Genomic DNA, 12969 nt, shown 5'->3' with positions numbered 1-12969 from the left:
TAATTGATTAATCTCCGACTTTGACTGAACGTATTTAATGACTCCCCAACTCGCTCCCTCGTTCATTTGTTTCACTCTCCCTTGCTCATAGCCTCCCCTTCAAGCCTTCCGCGTTACGCTTGACGCGCAGGGTACCTCCCCTCATCATTAGTCCTCCCGCTCACTGATTGGCTGATTGATCGTTCATCAAAGTTTATCTTTAATTTGCAGTCCTACTGCCACCTTGGGAAGTGTGCCGACACAGCGGACACCCAGTGTTCTGATCTATGGGGAGGAAGTAAGTATCTCCCAACTGATGAATAGTAAAGAAACGTTTATGTGACGTTTAACCCAAGAAAACCATATCAAAACGTGCTACGGAGGGAAGTTGCTACACCAGTAATCCAGGCTGGGTCGATCAACAGGGACAAGTTTTACACCGTTATCTGGAAAGCTACACTGTTCACAGGAGTTTACCTCTCTCGTTTGTGGTTATAGGGTCCGTTGCCATATATCAGAGATAAAAATCGCACATCGCACGCAGAGAATATGTCACTACTAATTTATATTCTTTGTGCCTTACAACCATACCATTGATTATTAAGAAAGAGAAGTAACTTAGTAACAAACCGAACAGGATTGGGAATACCCTCCTTTCCTTTAGTGAGAAAGGACAACGCCTTAAGTCTAGGCTTTGTAATTAACCTGTATTATCATCTACCTGAAGCTGCCCGTTCAGCCGGGAAAGCATGCTGGGAAAAATACAACTCAGAAGGAACGCCATACGGGACATGCGATGCCGCAAAACCAAAACCCTGTGCGAAAAGGTTAGATGATCCATAGCGATGAATTGTGTTATTAATAACAATATAGCCAAGAATTAATGAAGATTAAATTCATAGATATGTGGAGTAATTACTCGGGAAGCAATTTAAAACTGGCAATTTGTTGAAACAAACGTACGGTGACGTTTTTCACTTGAAGCCGAAAATAAAATTAACAACCAATCTCCGTGTTCGTTTTGGTCCCACCTTCCTTTGTAATATGCGCTTGTTAGTTCAGTCTAAACATGTCATTTCTATATAGAAATGAAGTCACTAGCTAATTTGCCCTGGAACTTGGAATCTGATTGCATTCATCTAAAGCTGGCCATGGCAAATTGCATGCATTGCGTGATTTATTGTTGTTTTGGCCGTAGTCAGCTGCAACTAAAACGTTTCTCGCTACACGAAGTTTAATCTGTAAAGTGAAGTCTTGTCGGGTCTTTGAGTGCCCAATTGCTCAACAGGCTGAATTTATGCTCACAATTTTTATTATTTCTTATGCTCAAAAGTACAAAGTTTCTAGAAGTATTTGCTCTGCGCCTAGGTGGTGCCCTCCCCACAAATATAATGCCAGTGACTGCGTTCAGAACTCTACACCAGACCTCTAAACTCGTAGTCTAGTACTCTAGTCATTGTTTCACCGTGTCTCCCTTAATTTCAAGTATAAAGAAAATTTTAAATTCTATCATTTTAGAGATGTTATGTGTGGACAAATTCAGTGTGCAGACAGTGTGCGACAGAAGCCAGATATCGATTACGGCGTGGAATATAAGAAGATACCTCATCCTTCTGGAGCTCAGTGCAGGTAATTCAGATTTTTGCGCTTTTTTTACTTATCGTCTTTAAATAATGATGGTGTGCCCAGCTGCGTAACGGTCGTTAAGCGCTTACAGCGTTCAAAAGCTTGGTTGTGACTTGATGTTGGCGACCAGAGTTAGACTAACATGGCCCATGTTTCCCAACATTCTCTTTTTCACCAGTTGAAAAGATGGGATTCTACCATCGAGAGACGATGTTTTACGTGAAAGTCTTATATCTTGACATCCATACAAAAACTACCAAGCTACTACAGAAAAAAAAGAAATTATTAGACCAAAAAAGTTGCACTTCCATTAAAGATAGCGGCCATATTAGACTTACATGGCTGTTGTTTGATTGACTTCATCCTCTTTTCAACCCGTGAGAGAGATGGGAGTATAATATCGAGAGATGAATTTCCAGGCGACAGTAGACTGCCTTGATGTAAAGAAAAAAAACTAGCCAGATACTAAGAAAAGCGCTATTAGACCTGAAATGTTGGACTTCGTCTCAAGATGGGGGCCATATCAGACTAACACTTCCGATGTTTGACATCATTTTGTTTTTCAACCGTTGAAGAGATGGGATTCTACCATCGAGAGATGAAGTTTTACGTTATAATTTTTTATCTTGATATCCCCACAAAAAGTACCAAGCTGCTACATAAAATTATTAGACCAGAATATTTAAACTTTGTTTCAAGATGGCGGCCATATTAGACTATCATGGCCGTTGTTTGGACTTCATCCTCTTTTCACCCGTGAGAGAGATGGGATTCTAATATCGAGAGATGAATTTCCAGGCGACAGTAGACTGCCTTGATGTAAAGAAAAAAACTAGTCAGGTACTGAGAAAAACGTTAACAGACCCGAGATGCCTGACTTCGTTTGAAGATGGTGGCCACTGTTTGCAAACCTTGTCCTACTCTTGCAATCCTCTCCAAGTCGCACTTTCAGTGAGTTTTCACTGCCCAGAATATAGTATGGACATTTTAAAGTGCAGATGTGGTTCGCTCAATCAGTCTAAACCGTTCATGAAAAAGTGTTCTTTTTGTGTGCTGTGCAGTCATTCCTCCAGATCCATCTTGCCTGGAGACCGCATCCGAAATCAAAGGATTGGTTTCTTCACTGATCATCAGTTTCTGTAGCAATAGAAAATGCGGCAATGGGCATGTAGCCGCACGCCCAGTTTCAGTTGCCAGAGCCCTGTTAGCCGGTATTACCCGTTACCGCCTCCCACGACGAGGACGTAGGGTTGGACTTTGGGAGGCTTCTGTAAAGAATCTCAAATTAATTACACTTTTATAGCTTTTATGATTAATGCGCCAATAAGGGGATCACTGGCAAAGATTCCGGGTGCGTTCCTTTCGGATAACCTAGGCCAACGATTTAAGATCACATGGATCACAATGCATCAAATGCGCGGTTGAATCTGTGACCATGCAGAGTGAATTCATCAGTTCCTTTGATGCTCCATGTTTCGAGTGACCTTGTTTCACTGACCAGCTGATCCAGATTTCCCCAAAGGAACGCACTTTTCGTGTACACGTTTTTCAGTAATAATGCATATGATCCAAATCTTCGGTTTCCCTGACTGTAAATTTTCATTTACACAATCTATGGGCAACCTCTTTTAGGGGACTTATGTTAAAATTGATCTTTCCTTATTTATACACCAGACAGAAAATGTCAGTAGGTACTTTATCTCTTTCAAAAGGGTTTAGTACCAGTCTAAAGTTTAGTACCAGTAAATTAGTCAAGTTCATCAGTATGTAGTCTTCTAGTATTTTAGCGTCGGTTTCTCTATCAGTGAGCCAATCATGATAAAGGCTACTACGTTCAAATATTGAGTAAAGACTTAGATAGCTTTAAAGAGAATGAAAAATTTGTATCATAGTGTAGACAAATAGAGAGTAAACATGTGAATACTAACATAATTTTTTCTTTACAGCATCGCCCGTCTCAATTATCAAAGTGATTTTCTTGGGTTAGGAATGGTAAAAGAAGGAACAAAATGTGGAGACAATCAGGTACGCAAAGAAAAAAGAAACTTTAAAATTAACTTGGTGCACTGTACTATTGCTCTGGAAACTCAAGCGCTATCTTAATAATGTTTTAACAGGATAAATCGATTATTGATCGGCAGAGTGATTTTCTGTTTGCCGCGTGAGACAAAGGCTAGTTAAAAGACCTCATGCCAAGGAATTTCACCAATCGAGCAAACATACTGCTTTTGTCTTCAGTCAGAAGCTAAACAAAAAACAATCTTCGTTGAGCTTTAGTATGTTTTCACGGTCTTGTTATCATGTGTAATCATGGTAAGTTTGCCTTATTTTGGGTGCTAAAAGATCTGATGGAAAGTCCGGCGTTTTGGCAATACTGTTAACTAAAAACTGTTCCTTAGAAAGTTGATGCGGTGCAGTGGAACAGCCAGTTTGCCCTCGCAGTCCCATAGTGATGCATATGCATAAATCCTGATGCAAAAATCATGCGTATGAGAAGTCGTTCTATCTTGAGCAGGTTTCTTCCGTATGACCTCTATTTTAATTACATACTTGTATCACCGGGTTTGTAGGTTTGTAAGGAGAACAGTTGTCAAGCAATACAACGAAAGAAATGCAGAGTCGTTAAAGGAAAAGAATGTGCAGGACGCGGAGTGAGTTTTAGCATTCATGACGCTGACAACAAAATTTATATTTTACATAAGAATCTCTTAAGAACTGGCCCCAGTTAAATAAACAATTCCAAAAAATTAGCCGCCATGGCTGACTCGTCCCCAGTCGTCTTCATACAACACGCGGCACGGTGCAAGGTGAGCAAGGGGTAATCTCACCCTGCATGCGCTCCCACCTCGTCCCGTGCCGTGCGCTGTATGAAGTTGTATGAAGACGGCTAGGGACGATTCAGCGCCCTGAATATGTTGTCAAAAACATGCAGAACTTGGTCCATGTTCTCAGAGGACGGCTAAGAAATGTATATAGATAACAAAAGTACAGAGCAACTGGAGTGCTCGTAGATTCTCTTGTTTAGCGAAGTAGCCAAGTTTTCGTTGCCTCAGTTGTCGTCGTTTTTTTTCCGAACCTCATATCATGTTATAAGATGTTACAATGCTTAGGCTAACGCGTCAAACGCTGGATTTTGCTTGCTCTTTACAGCACCCTTTGGTTCCTGCTATTCGGTCATGACAACGCAAAATGTTAATCCGTACCTTTAAAAAAAATTGCTTCATTCCTCCCTTGTCCTTTAGGTTTGTACCAACAGTGGCCAATGCACCTGTGAGGATGGCTTTGATCCCGCATCGGCTTGTGACAAAGGTTTGCATTCATTTGATCATTTTTGTAACGTTTTGAATAAAGCTCTAGGATGTTCATGTCAACAAGCAAACAATGGATGACAATAAACAATTCTATCCTCCCCGACAATACTACATGCAAAACAGTCGTTTTCGTTTTTCGTTGGGCGAGAAGGATGAAAGCATTAATCCTCGAAAAACGTCTCACATCAGTCACCCTCGTCGTTTTCACTCGCTCGCTCCGGAGCTTTCCTAGCGCGTTCGCTAAAATACGATTATTTTGCTATACCGTATGAAAGTACTGATCAAAGTTTTTGTTTATTTGATGTTCATACAAAGAGGGCTCCATCCACTTAAACTTTCTAAAAGAATTAGTTACAACTGTATCACCGAACAGGGGTAATAGAAGATCATTAATTAATAGGGTAGTAAAATTTTCTCTGATTTCAAGCTGCTTAATCATGGTTTTTCTATTAGTTGGTACTCCACGTGATGGCAACTGGGGTTCCTGGTCCGGCTGGACGAATTGCTCGCGGGCCTGTAATGGTGGAACGCGAATTCGTTACCGATTTTGCGACAGTCCGTCTCCACTGTATGGAGGAAAGGTTTGCGAAGGTGAAAGACTTCTAGAAGAACCTTGCAATGAAGAACCTTGTCCCCGTAAGTTATATAATGATTTATTTACTGACTGGGCGAGCCATAAGGGGAATATTTGTCTTTTAGAAAACAGTCCTAAGAAAATAAGCGCGCTGATTGGTTAAAAATCGTGTTTCCGTAAATCGATAGAAACACGGCACATGTTTTCTTTTCCTTAAAAGGTAACGACTTACGTACGGACAGCAAGCTGCGAGAGACGGAAAGCCAAATAATTTCCTCTCGACTTCAACCTAATGTAACTTGTTTAATAACTTCTCTTGTACCAGCTTAATTAAGTTTGATATCTTTGTAAAGTCTTGAAAATTTCTTGTTGAATGTTTTGAATTGCGCGTGCTGAATAAAGCTCTGAAGTGTGCAAGGAGGAAGACTTCACCTCAGCCGCACTACACACGTCATTTCGCGAGGTTGTTTTCTTTTATATGATTGCTTCATCGGCTCCGTATGATGGAAAGGAATATCTGATACGGAAGCGGCTTAGCTTATAGTAGTTAGAGCGGTAGACTTGTAATCCGAATGTCCCGGGCTCAAGTTAATTAACGAGTACAATTTTTAATCATTGGGGCTTCATCACTACCTCAGGCATTTTCATTGATAATTTCCTGTTACATCGGGGTTTTTACGTAATGAACTCTGACTTTTTAATGGGATTAACAGGGTCAATTTTAATATCGGACATAAACCTTCCACAAGAAAGAAAGAACATTATTCATTTTAAGCACGATCGCCGCAAATAGTTCTTTAGAATTTAACATGCAGTTGAACGTCACGGTTTGCGCATCTTGAAAAGTTTAGCCTAAATTTTTCAAGTTCGTCGTTTGTAATCCGTGTCAATCTTCTCCATCCTTAACCATCCTTGTTCCCTAATACAGTCGACCCTCGATTATCCGGACTCGTTGGGGACTAGACGAAATAGTCCGGATAATCGAGGGTCCGGATAATCGAAAATATGAATATTAATGAAGAACAAAACTGTTTAAATGAAGCAACATTTAATCGTGAAACAACACTTTCACAAATCGTTTGGAAAACAATATGGTCTACTGTATATCTTGAACCACTCAACTCTGAGCTAATCAGAACTCATTCGAGTGTTCTTCATTAGTTACGACGCGTGCGAGTGCTGCTTTTGCTCTTAAAAGCAAAACAAACTCGCTTTTGACTGCACTTTTTAATGCTATAGTTTTAAAAAAGAATATTGCTACGGATCCTGATCATGAGTAATAAATATTCATAACAAAATTGGGACTAGAGAAAAAGTCCGGATAATCGAGAAATCCGGATAATAGAGGTACAGATAATCGAGGTTCGACTGTATGGTTTATTGTGTTGATTAGACTCAAAGGCCTTGTCAAGGGATCTTATTATGATTAAAATTATTTAAGGGCCCCTCCAGGGATTTTGTTGCTAATTTGCCCTTTCAGGCTCCAAAGGCCTCGTTTTGGGATTTTGTCACAGTTGATGTTTTCAGTTATATGTAGGGGAGGGTTTTACTTTTTCCAATGCTTGCCGCGTCGCCTCTTTGGTTATTTTATTTGTTTTAGCCAGTTTGGCCTTTTAGTTTTTAGCTTTTATCTCTCAGACTCTACCGATTATTTTCATAATAGTTTGTTTTTGACTTATTCAATATTTTTGCGCTTTGTTGATTTTGTTTTTTGTTTTTTGCTAATTAACACCACTTTTTGCTCTTTCACGTGATTTTGTACTTTTATTAATTGTCACTTGTAATTACGTAATCACTAGCACCTTAATCTTATTTAGGGGTCGTTTTTATTCAAAAGTTGTAATAACTGAAGAAGGTCTCTGACCGAAACTTTTTTTTTAAATTTTTTAATCTTTTTTACGTCAGAAGTTGTCCGTCCTCACAATTTTTTAACTTTCTACTTTCGTTTATGCTGCGAGGTTTGGACTGGGAATCTTTACTGATCCTCCTGACGCTGTGACACCTTTGTTGGCCTGAGAGTTCTGATACCGTTTACATATATATATATATATATATATATATATATATATATATATATATATATATATATATATAATAATTCATGATAACGTGACTGAGCTCCTCTAACGGAAACTAAACATAGTGCGAGACAACGGGGATTCCAGATAGCTGACAGTGAATGACTGAAAAATAATATCCACATTTGAGTTCGAAATAGCAGAGTTCAGCATTAAAGAGCACACTTCAAACGATCAAATCTGAAATAAAGCATCGACCGCTGTAGATGGCAAGTTTGGTATAGGGATGGAATATCACATTTTGGCCAATATAAGATAACCTTGGTTTCAAAACGCCAAGCAGCACCAACATCAAAACTTGGAGGAGTTGCCGCCCAAACTAAGGAAACTACGATCTGGGTAAAACACCTCAAGGCTCAAACATTCAATTATTAAGTTAATCCCGGCGGTTTAGCGCATTAATATTATTACCCTGCGTAAACTGATTGGTTTTAGATTTTGCAACCTCTGGCAAGTTTCCGTTACTTTAGTTGCACTTCACTGTCGCTATAACATTAATGGTAATAATCAGAAGTATTATATTGAAAGCGTCCCATTAACACGTTAGTAGTTTCTAGTCGTGGCGCTAAACAGAAACATTAATTAAGTTAGTGTTATATTAATTACTACTTCAGAATTTCCATGAAAGACCTTCTTTTTATTTTATTTCGGCAAACCAACAAACGAAGAGCCCTGACAGAATTTTAATATTAAAAATTTTTAGTCAGAATCTCCAGGCTGGAAATGAAACGCCACTACTATATAACTGGTGCGGAAATTAGGGCATTTGATAACACCATCTTATCTTTGGGTTTTGCGATAATTTCCTTTCTCGGCAAGATATTTATTGACTTTACTTTTGCCTCACGCATGTAATATCGTTGAGAGTTTGCCTGTCAATCACGATCAATCCTTACAATTAATTATTTATCAAGAGACTTGCAACTAAGAGCTGAGAACACCAAAACGAGGATGAAGAAATCATATGAGTACCAATAAAATGGGTAAATACATTGCTCTGTAACTGTAGCCATTTCGCTGCTCTTTCGTTGGATGGTCCTTCGCTACGCATGATTCAAAATTCCGTTTACCTCTTAGCTTAACGCTCTCAGCGGGAATATAAGTCAATGATATCGGAACCTGATTATAATTATTTCTATGAACTGTAAACAATCCTCACCAACTAATTAACAGATACTCCCTCTTTCCTTGAGGCAAACTCTTTTATCGCCGCGCGCTCAATATAAACGTCTGTCCGGCAACGTAGATCAGTAATTACATTGCGGAGTTGGAGTTACAATACTGAACTGAAATTGCTCGGCTTCTGCGTTGGTGTGTTAAATAAATGTATACCAGCAGCTGCTATTCACTGTCGTTAGTGGTAATATCATATAACATGTTTAGTTGTAATCTCACATAACATGATAATTTTCTCGTCTTTTAAAATAAAGACTTTTGTGTGTTAAATTTTTTTTCTACTTGTTTTGTAACCAAGGCCGTAGCTAGCACAGGCGAACCTGGTCAGTTGTCTCGGTAAACTGAATTTGGAATTTATTTGTTGATTTCAAGTTCTCGTAAGAGGCTATGCATTTATAAAAAGGTAAATGAATATAAAAGAACCGTTTTTCTGATATTGCTTCGGTAATAGAGCAAGATTTACTCTGGCTACGACTGTGGTAACATTCTGAAGAAGCAGTTTTTTTCGAGCCCAAAGGTTTTTCGTGAAAATTCTATTAGCGTAATGTAGAAATAACGGGTTATTCCTATTTTATTTTTCACATAAAACAAGACGATTAATTTGCGAATGATGTTTGAGTAATTTATCCTGAACTAATCATCTTCTCAATAAACATTACTCTGAGACATCTTGTGAGCCAGATAAGATAATGACAGGTGGCGTGATTGCAGCAGTTAAGTTTGAGTGCCTTGCGAGAAATCCATTCCTCTCTTGGTCGGGATGCTTTCGTTATAAAAGCCCTCGTTGTTCAGGCTAAATTTGTAAACTTTGCTTGCAATCTTGCTCTCGTTTCCTTGCAGTTTTCTTATGGCGTTGTACGCTGCCAAGCGAATCTCCTGCATTCTGAACCAGTAGAGTAAGGGATTCAATGTTGAATTTAGATACACGACTGTTGCTCCCCATTCGTAAGCAACTTTAACACTAGGACTGTAACCAACCAAAACGCGAACTGCCATCGCTGTTAAAAACGGTGTATAACAAACGAGAAACAGCACTAGAACGTACACCATAGTAATGACCGATTTTTTGTATTTTCGCATGTTGACTCCACTCCAAGCCGAACGGGTTTGGGCGCGGATTTGATTGCGGTGACGTCGAAGAACTCCGAACACTTTGATATACGCTACAAATGTCGTTGTTAAGCTTACACTGAGCACAGGGAGAGGAACAAGCGTCCAGTATCGATCCGAGTTCGCCACAAATAGAGAAACGGCCGCAGTTAAGCAAAAGAACCAGAAGACGAAGACAACTTTCAAAACACGCGACACAGTGATTACTTCTTTGTAACGAAGGTGTAGATAAAGCGCAAGAACTTTATCCAACGATATGGCTGCTATTGTCATTACAGAAACTCCTGCGCTCACAAATCCAGCTATCCAGTGAATTAGCCTTCCAATGCAGGCGGTTTGAGCACTGTCCTCGAACTCGGCAATCTTATAAGTGACCAGCATAGGTTGGGCAAAGAGACCAGTCACCAGATCTGAACCCGCCAGGCAGCAGATGAGAACGTTTGAAGGCGAGTGGAGAGGTGGAGACTTCCAAATAACCAGGATGACTAAAATGTTGCACAGAGTTGCCACTAAGGTAAATACAGAGTTAATTGCGCAACAAATGATTTCTGCGACGAAGACACCTCCCGTATGTGAGAGTTCGACGCTTGTTAAGAAAAAACATTTCGTTGTGTTGCTTGTTTCCATACCGTGCTCTCGGTGGCTTCCGCTCAGAAATCTGACAGAAACGACAGTGCCAAAAATTTCACCTCGCTGTTTACTGTCAGAAAACTTTTGTGAAAACGCTGATATTAAATTTCAGATGTCCTAGAACCTCAGTGGCTACAAAGCACTTTGACTATTCCAAGTAATATCTGATCAATAAAAGCGTCTTCGTAATTAGTTCCGACAGTTCCAAGAATTTCAGCTCGCTCTTTGAGACATGAAAACGCTTTGAAGAGCTTGAGAAAACGTTGATATTGAATTTCAGACGTCTCACAACCTGGCTACAAAACACTTTGGCTTTTTGAAGCAATAGCTCAGCAATGAAAGTGTCTTGGTAATTAGTACACCATGAACATCTTAAACCACAGTGGAATACAGCTGAACGTGGTCCCCTGGTTGTTTTCAAGCCAAAGCTTTCTGATACCCGTTAATAACTTGTTCTTGTCTAAAAGATAAGCTGCTTCCCTCGTCCTCTTTGTAGTCTGATTTAGAAGTTGCACTCTGTAAGCCACGTTCTAATTGATTTGAGTGCCTTCTCGGCATCTAAGTGATGTGTCAAAAGAAAGCTGAATAATTTATGATCAGACGGTAGTTCTCCAAACAGGCAGGTGCTAAAACTGAAAACCTGAAGAAAAAGGAAAAAAAACATAATTATGTAGACATAGACTAACCGCAAAAAAGGTATTTACTGCCTTTGTTTGTTGCCTTTCTGTAGGAGTGTCCAATAATAAATGTAATTATGACGGATCACTGCTAACCAGACGATGTTTATTCCTGGCCAATTACTATGTGCTCCTCTTGATTTTTTTCAAGCCCGAGCCGTGTAGATCTTCACAATATCCACGCCAAGCTTTGAATAACTAATATCATCATTCTACGCAGCTCCTAGGCAGAGAATGGCTTAAAAATCTTCCTCTAAATACATATCATAGTTATCAACTGAAAATAGACTGTTACGATTATGAATAATACAATAAGTGACAGACCAAAAAGTTGAAGGGCTTATGTACTGTTAGAGTTTCATTATTGACCCTGAACCTTTTTGCCATGAGCAAAACTTTAAGATGGTTCTCTTCCGATTTGCGGCAATATTTGAAGTTGTCACTTATCAGTATATATAAAATCTACTTTGTTTTGGAGTCCTATCGAAAAATCTTGAAAACTTGTAACCAATATTCACCTAATTTTCTCAGTAACTCGGGAAATTCAAGTTTTCTTAACGAGTAGGTACACTGTCATTCCTTTGAAACGTTGAAACGCTCAGCTTGTCAATCTTTTCCCTGTTTTTTGCGATAAACGGACAACATCGCCTTGGAAGAACTAGAGAAATCATAAGTGTACCTGCGTTTGTTGACAAGACAAAACGTTCACTGAGATATTAGAAAAAAATCTCGGAAGCGTAAGAACAAAACACACAGTGATTCGCTCTGGTGACATTGATTTACTGCAACACATTACGCTCTCCTCCCACCGGGTCTATTGTGCTCTCATATTGGTGTGATGATTCAATTCTCTTCCAGAAACGTTTGACAATAAAACTCGATTTAGGCTAACATCTGACAGATGGGCTTTAATCCAATTTTCCGGCACTGAGATTTCCACAATCTCTTCGGAGAATCCACTTTTTCCTGTGCAAAAGAACACTTTTCACGACAAGATACGATAGTCATAAGACTTGCTTTATTACATAGAGAAAAAAAACTGTATATGTAACAGCGAGGTGCGGAAGACGAAATTGGGTCTATTTGTCAATTTTCTTCTTAATGACTGGGCGATATCTATATTCTCCTTTGAAATGCAAATATTTTAAACTCGAGATCCGAAAGCGATCATGTTTTCGTTTCCTTAATAAATTAAATTAAAAGTACATTTAGGCTCTTACTTCCTTGCAACAAAATTGTAATGACAGTGAAACGAATTGCCCTGATGAGCGTGTCGACAAAACATCGTTTGATAATTTTCTTTATATTTTTCTTATTCGTCTCTGAGCCGGAAAAATCAAGTGACCTCATGTGGGAACAAACTAGATAAAATATATCATCAGTGAATGTTTTGTTGTTGTTGTTGTTGTTGTTTTGTCGTGGCTTATATATATATGGCAGAAAAGCAGTTTACGTTTATGTCAGGGAGCAAAAACGGGGTCTTAAGTCTCAAATAGATTACGCAACCTTTATGGCGAGAACTGACCTAAGATCCCACATCCCAGGATCGGTCAGGCAGGTTGCTATCTTCTTAGAAAGTGTGCAGTCGTATTTTTCCGTTTTCTATGCATTTCTTCTTAAATTCCAGAACCTGCGAAAGTCCTCGGGAAAATTATCTTTGTACCTTGTTTGCCCTTGTAGCAAAATGACAGCATAGGTAGTGAAAAGGTCTACTGTATTTTTAAAAGGATTAAAGCATGCAGATAAGATAACAGTCACAACCGTTACCAACTGAAAACAACAAAGGGCCTTCTACTGGCACACTACGA

General features: G+C 39.2%; 3 protein-coding genes across 4 annotated transcripts in view; 1 reads left to right on the top strand and 2 right to left on the bottom strand.

Moving 5' to 3' along the window:
* The window catches only part of LOC145468117 (D-inositol 3-phosphate glycosyltransferase-like), a 358913-nt gene that overhangs the window by 264158 nt on the left and 81786 nt on the right, over nucleotides 1-12969 (bottom strand). The gene's annotated exons all lie outside the window — the stretch shown is intronic.
* Nucleotides 1-12969, top strand: part of LOC145468083 (uncharacterized) — a 35261-nt gene that overhangs the window by 10636 nt on the left and 11656 nt on the right. For both annotated transcript variants that reach the window (XM_081451753.1, XM_081451754.1), the window contains 7 exons: nucleotides 211-277; nucleotides 707-806; nucleotides 1498-1608; nucleotides 3552-3630; nucleotides 4176-4256; nucleotides 4848-4914; nucleotides 5370-5552. In XM_081451753.1, the coding sequence (XP_081307879.1) occupies nucleotides 211-277; nucleotides 707-806; nucleotides 1498-1608; nucleotides 3552-3630; nucleotides 4176-4256; nucleotides 4848-4914; nucleotides 5370-5552 (688 nt within the window). The remainder of the gene's footprint in view (nucleotides 1-210; nucleotides 278-706; nucleotides 807-1497; nucleotides 1609-3551; nucleotides 3631-4175; nucleotides 4257-4847; nucleotides 4915-5369; nucleotides 5553-12969) is intronic.
* Nucleotides 9264-11310, bottom strand: LOC145468146 (melanocyte-stimulating hormone receptor-like). Its single transcript, XM_081451831.1, has one exon. It carries the CDS (start codon nucleotides 10479-10481, stop codon nucleotides 9459-9461), a length of 1023 nt encoding a protein of 340 aa, XP_081307957.1. The 5' UTR covers nucleotides 10482-11310; the 3' UTR covers nucleotides 9264-9458.

The sequence above is a fragment of the Orbicella franksi genome, chromosome 14 (genome assembly GCF_964199315.1).
Source record: "Orbicella franksi chromosome 14, jaOrbFran1.1, whole genome shotgun sequence".
Lineage (NCBI taxonomy): Eukaryota > Metazoa > Cnidaria > Anthozoa > Scleractinia > Merulinidae > Orbicella > Orbicella franksi.
Note: the sequence above shows the minus strand (reverse complement) of the source record. Positions and strands in the feature narration are given on the sequence as shown.

Excerpts from the sequence above, each read along its gene's own strand:
- LOC145468146 (XM_081451831.1), bottom strand. The coding sequence starts at position 10,481 with ATGGAAACAAGCAACACAACGAAATGTTTTTTCTTAACAAGCGTCGAA.